General features: G+C 33.3%; 2 protein-coding genes across 7 annotated transcripts; both read right to left on the reverse strand.

The window, feature by feature from the left end:
* Positions 1-864: 864 nt before the first annotated feature.
* LOC114421761 (disease resistance protein At4g27190-like) lies at positions 865-5,351 on the reverse strand. Of its 2 annotated transcripts, XM_028387828.1 has the most exons (3): positions 5,223-5,334; positions 4,520-4,549; positions 865-4,094 (listed from the first exon to the last, which is right to left on the reverse strand). In XM_028387828.1, exon 3 carries the CDS (start codon positions 4,076-4,078, stop codon positions 1,115-1,117), a length of 2,964 nt encoding a protein of 987 aa, XP_028243629.1. In that variant the 5' UTR covers positions 4,079-4,094; positions 4,520-4,549; positions 5,223-5,334; the 3' UTR covers positions 865-1,114. The 2 variants fall into 2 exon arrangements, with proteins under 2 accessions (XP_028243629.1, XP_028243628.1); XM_028387827.1 differs by lacking the exon at positions 4,520-4,549 and having other exon boundaries at positions 5,223-5,351.
* Positions 5,352-6,146: 795 nt separating this feature from the next.
* LOC114423066 lies at positions 6,147-11,340 on the reverse strand. 5 transcript variants are annotated; one of them, XM_028389680.1, is made up of 11 exons: positions 11,242-11,340; positions 9,847-10,012; positions 9,586-9,732; positions 8,952-9,095; positions 8,573-8,656; positions 8,228-8,481; positions 7,546-7,752; positions 7,366-7,458; positions 7,163-7,267; positions 6,651-7,061; positions 6,147-6,460 (listed from the first exon to the last, which is right to left on the reverse strand). In XM_028389680.1, the coding sequence occupies exons 2-11, from the start codon at positions 9,992-9,994 to the stop codon at positions 6,335-6,337; spliced, it is 1,719 nt and encodes a 572-aa protein (XP_028245481.1). In that variant the 5' UTR covers positions 9,995-10,012; positions 11,242-11,340; the 3' UTR covers positions 6,147-6,334. The 5 variants fall into 5 exon arrangements, with proteins under 5 accessions (XP_028245481.1, XP_028245479.1, XP_028245480.1 ...); XM_028389678.1 differs by lacking the exon at positions 11,242-11,340 and having other exon boundaries at positions 8,973-9,095; positions 9,847-10,334; XM_028389679.1 differs by lacking the exon at positions 11,242-11,340 and having other exon boundaries at positions 8,573-8,650; positions 8,973-9,095; positions 9,847-10,333.
* Positions 11,341-13,749: the final 2,409 nt, after the last annotated feature.

Below are 13,749 nucleotides of genomic sequence, written 5' to 3' on the forward strand. Positions count from 1 at the left end.
CCTAAGGTAGGCAAAGGTTTGTAATTCTATATATTTTTAAAAATTATTATTTATTTTCGTTGTATATATTTTTATTTATTTTTATATTAAAATTTTCATGAACAAAAAATGAAAAAAATATATATTCTTCTCAGTTTTACGTATAAAAAAAATGAATTTAGATATATGTTATATAATTAAAGTAGCATAATTTTAAAGTAGGTAAACATTTGAAATTCTACCTATCTTTAAGTTATTATTTATTTATGTTGTACATATTTTAATTTTTTATTTTAATTTTTTATACTAAAATGTCCATGGAAAAAAAATGAAAATAAATATTCGATCATGTTTTTTTTTTCTTTTCTACTTCATATTAATTATCTGAATGTGAACCACTCATAAATTTTGGTGCGTAGATCATCCATAACATTATATTATTATATGATATAAATGAAAATAAATTTTGATTTTATTTTGTTCTCGAGAAATATTCTACAGTATTTTTTAAATAACTTACAAGTCTAACAGTGGATATATGTAATGCAAGTTATCTCATAGAAAGATTCATGTTAACATATATCGTTATTACCCTTTCTCGAGTAAAGAGAAGATTATCAAGATGTTCTAATTTGTCAATACCCCAATTACGTGAACTTCACGATCTGCGAGGATAAGTCAATCCATTTCTTTTCTTACACCCCAGCTGCTTTTGCAAGTAACAACTTAGACTCCTTAATGATAAGACACTTCATATATTTGTTATCACATTCTTTGCTTGAGGAGTTGCTCTTCAAGCTCCCCAATCTTACTATAGAGTCTATGCTAATAGACAAGGTCCTTACCTCATTTTTTTCCTATTCATAAGAATGAAGACAAATAATATACATAAAAATAGTAATATAAGTTTAACTGCAAAAACATTACTGGTTCTCTTTAACCTCAAGCACATTCCAAGTTCCAAGTCTACACATTATTACAAACTTTTAGTCCCAACCTTCAAACACAACAAACCATAAAATAATACAATCCAAGCTATTTTTTCTCTAGTTTTTTGCAATAAACTAAAGAAAGACAAACAAACACATTTATTTTCACATTTAACCCGAATTGTTACATGCATGAAAGAAAATATCTAAGAAAAATACTCATTGGAGGCAGCAAAGATGGGTTGCAACCGCTGATACACCTCGTCGTTGTTTGTCCACTCCAACTCATCCCACCACTCTTGCTGCCCTTTAATGGACTTTAAGTTGACTGCATTGTCACTGTCTAGTGGTAAAGTTTTCAACTTAGGACAGTTATGTATCCTTAACAGCTCCAAAGAGGACCAAGCCAATGTATGAGTTGAGCATATAGTATTGAAGTTAGGCAAGTTAACCAGCAGAAGCATTTCTAGTTTTGGAAGCACATCCTTTTCTGGTTCAATGTCTTTGCTGATCAGTATTTCAATTTTTGAACAATCTTCAAGTTTCAGGTTTTGAAGTTCTGAAAAATGTTGAATTGCTCCATTGCTGAAAATTTCTCTCAGTGATGGACAATTCTTCAATGACAAAGTATGCAATTTGGAAAAGGTTCCACTGTGCAAGGGACCTCTAAAAACACATTTCAAATTGAGCAAATTTTCCAAATACAATTTCTCCAAATTTGGTAAGATGACTCTTGTTTCTATTTGGATTCCATTCATGGTGTTGCTACTTGTATCAGCTGACACAATTGTTAAAACTTTGTTGCATTTTTTAATCAAAAGACCACGAATGCGTTCCAAACACACTATGCCAGCAAAATTTGACAACTTTTTGATATCTTTATGGCAAACTAATTCAAATGCATCAGTTTTTGGTAGTACCTCAATAATTGCCGAGTCATCCTCCTGTCCACCATTGCAGTACCTCAAATAATTAGTAATTTTGTACTCAAAAGATTCAAGTATTTGAGGTCGCCTTGAATTTTGGCAACCCACAAAGAATCTAAATGAATTTTGTTGCTTACAACTCCATGATTTACTTCTTGAAAGAAATTCTCTAAGAATGATTGAGGAGGGAAAACAACATCGGAGATCTGTTACATTTTCCAAAGAAGCCACATGTTGTAAAACATTTTCAGCATCATTGCACCATTGTTCATAGGATATGACTTGAATGGTTAATTCTTCCAACCTATGAAGCTTTGAAATCACATGAACATTTTGAGCATCATCTTCACTTGCAACGAATGGGATTCGCAGGCATCTTAGATTAGTCAAACATCCAATTTGTAGAGGTATGAAAGTTACTTTAGTATCTCGTATGTCAAGGACCTCTAGAAATTGAAGTGATCCAATTTCAGATGATAATGATTCCAAGAGCTCGCAACGGTTCAAGAATAAACCCCTTAGACCAGTCAATTTTGATAAAGACGATGGCAGTTGTGTAATCATGCTACCATACAAGTCTAACAGAAGTAGACTGCTCATGTTCTCAAAAAAAGTTTGGGGTATTGTAGTTAGTTTGGGATTTTTTCGCAGCAACAATGTCAAAACCATGCTGCGATCTTGGCGTGTTGGTAAATCAAGCAATTGTCTCATAGAGACCCACCTAGACTGCTGCCAAGCTTTTGAATTTGAGAGATTTTCAGATTCTTCACCATCTTGGAGATAAAAGCTACACTCAGGATCTTTGGAGGATATGTGTAATGCAAGTTGCCTCATACAATGATTCATGTTGACATATATCATTGATTCCCCTTTCTCTAGTAAAGAGACATTAGCAAGATGTTCTAATATGTCAATACCACAATTGCGTGCACTTCGATATGACCTTTTGTCATTTATATCACCGAGTAAACCTTGTGCTGCCCAACACTCCACTAAATAATCAGTGTAAACCTTGCTATCTACAGGATACAGTGAAGTGTATAGAAAGCATTTCTGCTTCTTTTTATCTTTGAGTTCATCATAACAGAATTTCAGACATGAGTACAACTCTTGTAAACCTTGATTTTGAAGTTCTGGCCAAGGTTTAAGATCTTCAAGTCCCACCGACCAACTTGAAGCAGACTCTTTCAATTTAAAAGAATTCGCTATGTTGTAAATGAGAAGTGGAAGACAAGAGCACCTTTGGCATACAAGTTGGGCTATAGGTTGAATGTCAAGGGAATCAATTTTAGGATTAAAGGCATGAACAGTGTCTCTGAACATCTTCCATGCTTCGTCAGGAGTTAGCTCCTCGACTTTGACGAGCCTCTGCACCCTATTCAACTTATAAACTCGAGGGAATCGAGTGGCAATTACAACCTTACTGCCATTGATGCCAGTTGGAATTCCCAACTGCTCCAAATTGATGGCATCCTCAACCTCATCCAAAATCAATAAATACTTCTTCTTTTCTAGCTCTTTGTGTATTCTTCTAGCAACATCATCACTATGCTCCTTGTTGGTTCCTATGTCCAGCATCAACCGATTAGCAATTTTCTCTTGAAGCATATGATCATCAGTTGTGGCTTTCACAAAAATGACAATTTCAAACAGTTTAGCAACCTCTTCATTGTTGTTTAGGTTCCGCATTATTGTTGTTTTCCCCACCCCTTTAGTTCCACACACTCCAATGACTTTAATCTTATTATTTCTTAGCAAACCCAGAGTATTTTCCAAGGCATCTTGAAGGGTTGGATATCCACTTATCCGTGGGACATTTAACTCCTTTAAGACAGGCTCTGGTGGTTTATCAACAAGAAAATCTCTTAAACATTCATCCTTCACAAGTTCACGAACACAGTTGCTCTTCTTCACCATCTTTTCACTCAGACGTGAACGTCGACGAATACGCCACCAGGGTAGCATTTTTTCTTTGTATTTAACTTTCAGCTTCTGCACTTCTTCTGCGGCATCTGATACCCTGTTTGTCCAAAGCTTGTAAGCATTAGTGGTGTCTTTGTGGTTGTTTCTTTGAATCTCCCTCTCTTTATCCTTCTTTATTGCAAGTAGCTTCTCCATGTCTTTGAGCAAAATGTTGTAGTTGTCATCAAGGTTTCTGGAAGATGCAATTGTAGTATGTAATTCTCCAACCCCAAGCGCTCCCACCTCTCCAACAAGAGGGGCGACAACCTCAACCCCCGACATTATGAAATTTCAAAGCCTACAATACATTAACAAAGAAAATAAAATAAAAGGTTATAATCATATAAGACACCAAATCAACGTATAGAAATTCTAGACATCAGCGGTATAGAATTTCAATGTATACACAAACATAGCAGTTTTATTCAATATGGATATGTATGTAACACCCAAACCCAAAACTTCAATATGTAAAAACTAATGATTCAACCATTTACTAGTACACTTGATCATTATTTATGCACCTTAAGTTTTCTTTTTCTGTTTGATAGTAAAAGCAATTCAAATATACATTAAAAACTTAAATTCTAAAGCAATCATTAAGAAACACAAAAAAATTAGAATTTAAAAGTAGTGACTTATTGAAACTGATATGCATAATCATTGGAATCTATCTCAGGAGGAATCAGGAGCAACAGTTAAGAAAGATTCATGTATGTCTACCTCTGCCAGCGGCTGTTGTGCATAGATCTCCTGATTTTGCAAAATGATGGGCAAGTCAGTCAACCCATGTGCAGCACCAAAGATGTGTTTGTTAAGTCGTCTTAGATAATCAACAACTTATTTAATTTATAAATTTGTTCTAGCTTAACAACTTTTAATTTTGTTAAAAAAATATCACTTTTAAGCATTGCATTAACGTATAATTGTTTTTGTCAAATATAGTTTGAAAGCTATTGATTATAAAATATTTAGTAAAATTATCTAACAAACTAATTATTCCATACATATAAAATAACGTAAAAGACCCAACTTAGATATGTTAGTCTGCGTGTGTATAATTAAAAATGTAACAGATTTATATGGATATGGATTATTTACTATTATTAGGTATAATATAATTATAAAAAAAATTAAAAGTGAAATAATTAAATATACAAATATAATTTGTTGAAAATACGAGGGTTAATTAGGAAGGAGTAAAATATTATCATTTTTAGAAATTAACAGACAAAAAAAACTCATAAAACTTTTATCTTAAAAGTTATATTTTTGGAAATTATTGTATTTTAGAGAAAGATGAAAAAAAAAATAGAATATACAGAATCAAACTACTCAAGACTTAAGAGTGGTCAGAATTGAGATCCATCTCAAGGGTGAGTGAGGAATCAGAAGCAAGAATTAAGAGAGATTTATGATTGTGTACCTCTGCGAGTGAGCAACCTTTGCCGATAGTTGTTCTTCACCCTGATTTTGCAAAATGATCGAACAAGTGTTTCATTATTGCTTGCTCTATGTGGAATAAGTCAACGCGTTTAGTCACTTGACTTGAGTGTGTGGTGTCCGCTCAATACCAATATAGGACAAAAAGTAAAGACAATGGTATTGATTATGATTAGACATATATATATATATATATATATATATATATATATATATATATATATATAATTACTTTTACTTTTTAATCAAATACTACATTTGATTATGCACATGTAATATATGATTAAAATAAATATAAATATATTTAAAAAACCGAATTTATTTTATTATTTAATGTGTTTGAATAAAAGCTATAATTTTATTTTTCAATAAATATATCTTTTTATATGATTTTAATTTTTCAGTCAGTTAATAACGGATTCCACGGTCTGTTTGACATTATTAACTGAAAAAGCTAACTTTTTTAATGAAACGAGTAAAAGCCATGAGGAAAGATCATGAAAGTAACATCTGCTAAAATATGTCACAAAAAAAAAAAAAAAAAAAAAACTGCCTAAATAGCACCATACAGAAAAGAAGAAATAAACTCGAAAATCTTCACATGACCCCACACAAAAGTATAGGCATAATTTGCTAGCAAATCCGCAAGTTGATTGGCCTGGCGTAAGGTATGAGAATTGAGACCAACTGAAAAGCTAACTAATAAATGAAAATTAGGCGAGAGTTGAATATAATGTTTGACAAGTAAAATTACAATTAGTTATATTCCTTTCATCTAAAACATAGAGGGACAGAATCACAGAGACGGTATTGATTTTTATGATATTCTTTTGGTAATTTTTTTTTTAAGAAAAAACCCAAGACATGTACTGATATTGCAAAACGATTATTATCTAAAGAATATTCGTTTCTATTCTGCTAAATCAAACATTAAGTGAAAACGAAGATGTTTACAGCCAAGGCAAAGACATATAAATAACTCTGTTTACCGTTTAGCAATAGCATGTACTCGAATGTAAACATAGTCCAAAAGAAATTTACTACTAAGATTGTAATATATGAACCAGAAAGGTTGTAATTGCATCCTTCACGTTCCTAACCCATGCGATATCTAATTAATTCTGATCTAATATCTGTTATCACATTCTCTGCCTCATGGAGTTGTGCTTCAATCTCTGCGATCTTTCTTTTATTTTTTGATGAGGTCTCTGCTTCGGTTTTCTATTGATAAGACAGCAGTTAATAACATTTTTTGAAACAAGAACACGACAAAGGAAAATTTTACAGATGAAACATTCATATGAAATATGAAAAAAAAAAACATTTTTTGAATACTAAATAATTAAAGTCAACTTAAACCAATGTACATAAAATTGAATATCCAACAGTATACTTATCTTTTTATACATACTTGAGGAAGATACTGAGACAATGCAGCCTGGATGGTGGTTTGAACCTGACTGCTGATCTCCTGCATCTCACTTTGACGATCCAATAGACGAGCTTCTATCTCCTTGCATTTCAGCCGCTCCTCCTCTAGACAGGACTCAACCTCAACAAGTTTAGCTTTTATTTCATTGCATTCTTTCCCAGCATTCTCTGTCTCCCTTTTCTGAGCATCCAGTTCAGCCTGTAGCTGTTGAATTCTACCTGAGCTTGATGATGATGACCTTAGTCCTGCTCCAAAACCTTGCATAAATGATTCCTTCCCAACCACTGTCTTGAAGGCAGTATTAATAATTTCTTGTTCCATTGTTTCCACCACTTCCTGAGAATCTTCTATTTGACATCTCTTCTCATTAATTTGTTCAGCAACTTTGTCCTACAATGAATTGGTACAACAATTAACCATATAGAGAAGACAGGGAACATCAAATCAAATTATACATAAAAAAATGTAGCAGTAATCTAAAATGCAGTTACATTGATTTCCTTAGATGCTTCGTCAATCCATTCCCCGTTGTCCCTTTTGTGTGTCAACTGCCAAAAAGTCTGCAAATCGGGCTCCTTTCCAGTCACTGGGTCACGCTGTTGAAATTATATGCTTATTCAACATTACACAAAAAATGTCATACAATTACATGTGACGATCATAGGAGCAAACATTGAGTTAAACAGAATCTCACTGCATCATAGCTGACTGCTAGAAAGGATTTTGACCCAGTAGTATGATGTATCCGGTGTTTTGCCTTATTTGCCTTGTTTTTTGCACTTATTATCTGAAGATTGACATAGAGCATGTTATGAAATTTATTGACATCCACAGGGCAGAATGGTGTATATGCCAGTAGCATAAATTAATGTACCTCAAAATAAGGGCTGCTAAAATAATCAACCAAGAATTGCCAATCAGAGTCATAAATATCATCAGGGGCATGCTTCAAGGCCTCCTCCTTTGTTTCAAACTTTAAGTAATATTCATGAAGCCTGGAGCGCCAATTCTGATATAAACGGCCTGCTTCACACAGAATAGCCTTCCGTACCATATCTGTATCTGGAAGTCTCCAATTGTTCTATGAACAGAAATTAAGACGGGCAATTTGTTCAGATTTGTATAAAAATCTAAGGTATGGTGCATTCTGAGAATGATATAAAAAGGAGTTTAGCACACAGTCACCACTACTTACTTTATTCACCACAGCATTACACTTAAGCACTATTCAGATACCTTTTGTTTATTTTTCTAGTTTCCAAAAAATCTATCAGCACATTCAAGTTCACATTTGGGCCATTCTCACACCCACAATCACAGCTATGCTTTTCCTTTATATTTCCAAAAACTGATGATCCCTCATGCAAAATCAGCATAGTAGCATCCTTGGTCAAAACAGTTTACTCAAAGGCAATTTTACATCTCTGCGTTAAAAAAAGCCCAATTCCCGGGGTAGCAAAACCAAGTAATGCCACCCACAAACCAGCCAAAAAAGTAAATCTATCCATTAAAGGCATCATCAATCATTTACAAATCACTATTAAAACCAAACATACCAGAATATTTTGCACTATTGTATCCCTAGTACTTTGTGGAACTTTCTTCCACTGGCGCACATTAAGACGAGCATTCTGGCGAACAATAAGAGAAAGATCAGTTATGAAATCATTGCGGCCTGGACCTACTGCTACCAGCTTTGTAGGATGAATGAGAACATCCAACTTTCCATCTGCACTCTGTTGACGCTTCATTTGAAGCGTCAACCCTTTTGTCTGTCCTCTTCCCTTTCTTTTAGGCTTGGCAATTATATCTGAAACACAAAACATATAAAATAAGAGAAGTGTCAAATAAAACCTTACAGCCAGAAAAAATAACCACTTAAATGAACACATCCAACTTTCCGTCTGCATTTTGTTGATGGATCTCTTGATTTATTGACTCTCTTGGTTGCCATAATCCCCCTTTCCTAGGCATGTCAACTGCATCTTAAACACACAAACAAAAAGAGTTGAATTGTTATTGAAATTGTTCCTTGCAATGAATTCCAACAATGGAAAACAGGACAACCAGCAAACTTGAAAACCACAACTGAATTATTTAAGCCAATTAATACGTATGTCATGGAAAAATATTCTGAATGAAAAGCATGTCATCTTTTTTGCCCAATAGCAGTATTATCCATTCCTTTTTTTCTGACAAACTCAAAATTTTCTTTAATTAGAGAAAAGAGGGTATATAAGTAATAAACAAGACAATAAAGCATATACTAATCAGTAGTACCATCCTCCTGCTCCTTCTTACATCCAGGATTGACTTCCATCATATTTGATGGATTACTGTAAAAGTTCTCATAATCAGCATTCTCTTGACAGTACTGCCCCCTTGATCCTCTTGGTCGTTCTTGTCCATTTTTGTCGGGCACAACTGTATTTAAATACAACAAATATTGAATATAAGACTACTATTAGCATACATGTTCTCTCTTCTATCTTTGAGAGAAAATTGATGACAATATAGGCAACACAGAGGATGATGAAGCAGCAAGAGAGACAGAAACAACAGTGAAGAACTCTTCTTAACTCAGTAACTAATCACATTACCTTAATCAACATACCAAACAAAAAAAAATATTTCCTAACATCAATGTCATTACCAATGAATATTATAAAGGACAAAAATAACACTTACTATAAGATTCTTGCAAAAAAAAAACACTTATTATCAGAGCTATTTTAGTCCATTATTATTAGAAAGTCTTGCCATTGGATAAGCTTCTAGATATGAACTAACTACGTTTTCATAGGGAAATAAGTTTTATAATAGCATGTGATTCTCCTAATATCAATACTAATCCATCAATTTTGCTAATATGAGAAATCATAACCCAGGTGTTATTGTAACCACAAAAACATACCTTCATCTTCTGGTTCTTCACAGCCAGGAGCAACTTCAACCATATTTGATGGATTAATGCAACTATTCAAGTTGCCATGGACTTGAAAATTCTGAGCCCGTGATCCTTTTGGTCTTCCCCGTCCCTTTTTCTTAGGCAAAATGCTACCTGAATCACAAAGTTGATATATAATAACAACAGTTAGCATATGATTCTCACAACAAAAACATAAACTGCAAAAAACAAATAAAAAAGGAATATAAGATGTCAATCTATGTGTACCTCCCTCCTGTTCCTCAATAAAGTCAGGATCAGCTTTCAACCCATTCAAAGGAATATTAGGAATGGCAAATTCACCATCTGCACTCTCTTTAACCTCCTTCTGAACATGTGACCCTTTTGGTCGTCCTCTTCCTTTTCTCTTTGGCATGGCACCGAAAAATGAATTCTGGAAAAGAAAAATCAGAAACAAGAACAGCATCATATCATATTCTCTCATAAAGGAAAATCTTAGTCAGCTTGTTTAAAGTGACATTTGCAATGATAATCATTTCAATTCTCCCGCCTAGAACAATCAATTTACCAACAGGTGCACTGTATTCGATTTCTAATCCTCCACAGTCTACACAGATAGCTAGACATATAATTGCTCTTACAACCCACCAAAAGGTTTATTTTGCAATGAATCTAATCCACCCACACGCCAAAACTAAACTCAGCCATCAGGGGCTGCAAACAGATTTGCAGTTATCTTCAATTAATACAAAAAATACATCATCAAAACATAACTATACTGAATAGACTGCTTGATGCCATACATGCAATCTGAATCATTATAATTAAATGTTTTCATTATTTTCATGATATCAAAAAGTTCTCACCTGCTGATACACTCCCATTAGCAATTATGCACGACACAGGAAATATAAATTTATGCTATATTTAAAGAGATAATAATAATAATAGATACTATACAAAATGGTTGCCTTTAGGAAAGGATACAGGAACTTCAATGCTACATTTATAACAATAAATAATTGAAATATTCATCCCCATTCAACAAAAATTAACTCCAACAGCATCAAACAGGAAAAAAAATTGCATTTTACTACTACTACTATTACTGCTACTACTAATAATAATAACATGAAGAAGAAGAAGAATAAAAAGTGAAGAAAATGAAGTCCCTGCCAGTGCCACCAACATCGCATAGAGGATCAGCTTCAAAGAGTAGAACGCAAGTAGGCAACCATTAATAGTAGAAGCAAAAACTACTTTTTCTTTTTATCAGTAAATGTTAATTGTTAATTTATTAGTTTTCTTGTTAGCAGGAGGGATAGAACCAGGGACTTTTCCCTTTTCTTCTTCCTTCTTAACCACCCAACTAACCTTATATCTCCCGAAGTGAAAACTAGCGGTATGACAGCACAACACAATGTGAAGAAAAGAACGGTATAATAGGGAATTTTTTATTATTTTTTTAAGTGAAAAGTAAAAAGGAAACAACAAAATTTAAGGGTGTTTTCTTGGTGGGGTTGTCAATGGGTGCATGGAATTGAGATAATCGTAGTTACTAAGTAAACTTTAGAGGCATGCACGTTTCGTCGTATTAACCAGAATTGAGAAGGATGCAATGAAATGGTTGGAAACAATGGAAAGTAAAGAGGAGAGACTAACCGACGCAGTGGTCCGTGATTAAACGATCGGCAAAGTTCCATTGAAAATGAGCGAAAGGGTTATTTATATAGAGAAGACGAAGCTCAAAGGTCACACAGTAAAGAGTGAGAATAAAAAAGAAGACTTTAAAAAGTTTAAAGTATAGACGTGACTAGTTAATTTAGTGCTGAAATATAAATTCAGAGAATAAATTCTATTTACTCTTTAAAGAATGAAAATTTATTTTTATTTAAATTTTAAATAATTTCCCTCTCCTTGAAGCACGCATAACCTTGCAGTGCAACAAATAAAAGTTAATCTAATAGATAAAAATTAACTCATATAGAATGAGTTTGATTCTCATTATTGATTTGAGAATGTTGTTGATAGATAATTTATAGTCTTGAAATCAATTTTGACCTTAATAAACTTTTAGGATCCAACTTGTCTAAATGAAATGCTTAAATGAAACTAACTTGATTGAAAGGGTGAGAGGAATTTCAATGGAGGGGAGAAAACATTTCTTGTTTGGTTCACAAGGAAGAAGAGGAATTTAAAAAATAAGTTTAATTTCATATTTTTTTTAATCCATAAAAAACAAGTTATAATAGGATGAAGAAATATAAAATTCTACAGAGTACATTAGCATATAGGTAAAGAAAAACGGAACCAATATTACATATCATAATCATATAATTTGATTAGATAATGTGAAACAAGTAACGTAGTATAAGGGCACAAGTAAAACAGTAGCCTTATGTACAAGGATGCCACAAACAACCAAACGCCAAAAAAACATTACAAAAGCAAAATCGTTTACCATATCAGCTAAACATATTGCAGAATATAAACTAGATCTAGAACTCCCTGACTTTCACAAGTAGAATAAAAAAATATGAATTGTTTACTAGAGGCTAGTTGGCAACAAATATAGAAAGAAAACAAGAAAATGAAATGGTTACCAAGGAGAATGAATACAATTTTTGCAACCCAAGCTACATACGTCCAAAACTCCCGTTTCCAAAAATGGACATGCCCAGAACATGGTCAAAATTAACGTATAAAATTATAAATAGGCACTTATACCAGTCAGGGACAACCTGAGGATTCCACTTTTGATGTTTGAAGCCTCGTGTCTCAAATTTTAAATGGGACTGGTATTGTGTGAACATGATTTCCATGGCCCAACTAATGCAAAGATTTATACAAGTTACTCTACGATGTCTCAAATTATGCAGAAATCAGACTTCAACGTGTTAACAGGTAATGAATGGTGAAGAGATAAATCCTGAAATTGTTATTTTTTATCCGGAATCGAAGATGACAATGTTAGAGAGTTTACAATAACTCACGCACTCTACTCAACCAAGTGAGCTAGATTCTCTTGACTCTGAAATTATAAATGTGAAAGCCCTATGTAGCAGCTTGACAAAGCCACAAACAGTATGCAATTTAGAAGTATACGTGTAGAGTTATGCACAAAAAAGTGAATGCTGCACAAAACAAATTATACAGACCAACCTGCCTTGAAAAAGCCTGTTTCTTATGAACAAAGGTTCTTAAGCTGAAAAAATGTGTGGTTATGATTTTTTTTGGCTCAATTCAACATTCAAAAAATAACAGGCTGGTGGTACCAGAGTTCATAGAACAAGACAAATAGGAGCTTACATGCTAAACTAAAGGGAAAGCGATATAAATTATTAGAATTCATCTTTAGTAGTACAAATATCATTATATTTCTCTATTCCCTAAGACAGATGTTTGTTTGCAGTATTATGATTGAAATGGTGGTCCTAGAAAAATTGGAATTACCAAAGCTTTATGGGAAAAGATTCAGATATCCATCTCACTTTTACAAGGAAACATTTGCGTAAAGCATTTTGATAATCACATACTATTATCCAAAAAGCTGAACGAAGATTTGGGTACAATCTGAAGTAATGCCTAACGTGAGAACATTTAGCATGTAAAATCTTTGATTCAGGGATGTGTTAAGTAAACACAACGAAGACAAATAAAGTCACTGATCTTCAGCTTTTTTGTTGTGCAGTTTCTAATAAGTTGCTCACAACTTGGTGTGTGCTCTGACTGCTCTGACACCCACGTGAACAGAAATTACAACGTAACTTAATAGGCAAACGTCCATCTTAATGATCAGAAAATCAAAATGATAATCAAATTTAATAGCTTACTTTCTTCAATTCCCACAAAAAAACAAAAATAGGGTAATAGCACACCCCAAATTTTGAGAACTGGATAGCTACTTTGGGCTAAAAGAAGTAAAAAAAAAAAAAAAGAGAGGAACAAAACAAAACTTGACAGATACTAGTAGAAAATTAAAATATTAGTTTTTGTAGGAGAATCAGTCCCACGTTAGAGGACTAGAACTAAATAAATGAAAGGTTAAAAGTGTATAAGCAAGGGGCTGAGTCCAAAATGTCTTGACATTTTTTAACAAACATGCTGCTCAAGCTGAAAGCCTCACTCTCTCGCACTCTTGGACGATATATAAATTATAAGACTGTTGGA

This window comes from Glycine soja, chromosome 8, assembly GCF_004193775.1.
Source record: "Glycine soja cultivar W05 chromosome 8, ASM419377v2, whole genome shotgun sequence".
Classification (NCBI taxonomy): Eukaryota; Viridiplantae; Streptophyta; class Magnoliopsida; order Fabales; family Fabaceae; genus Glycine; species Glycine soja.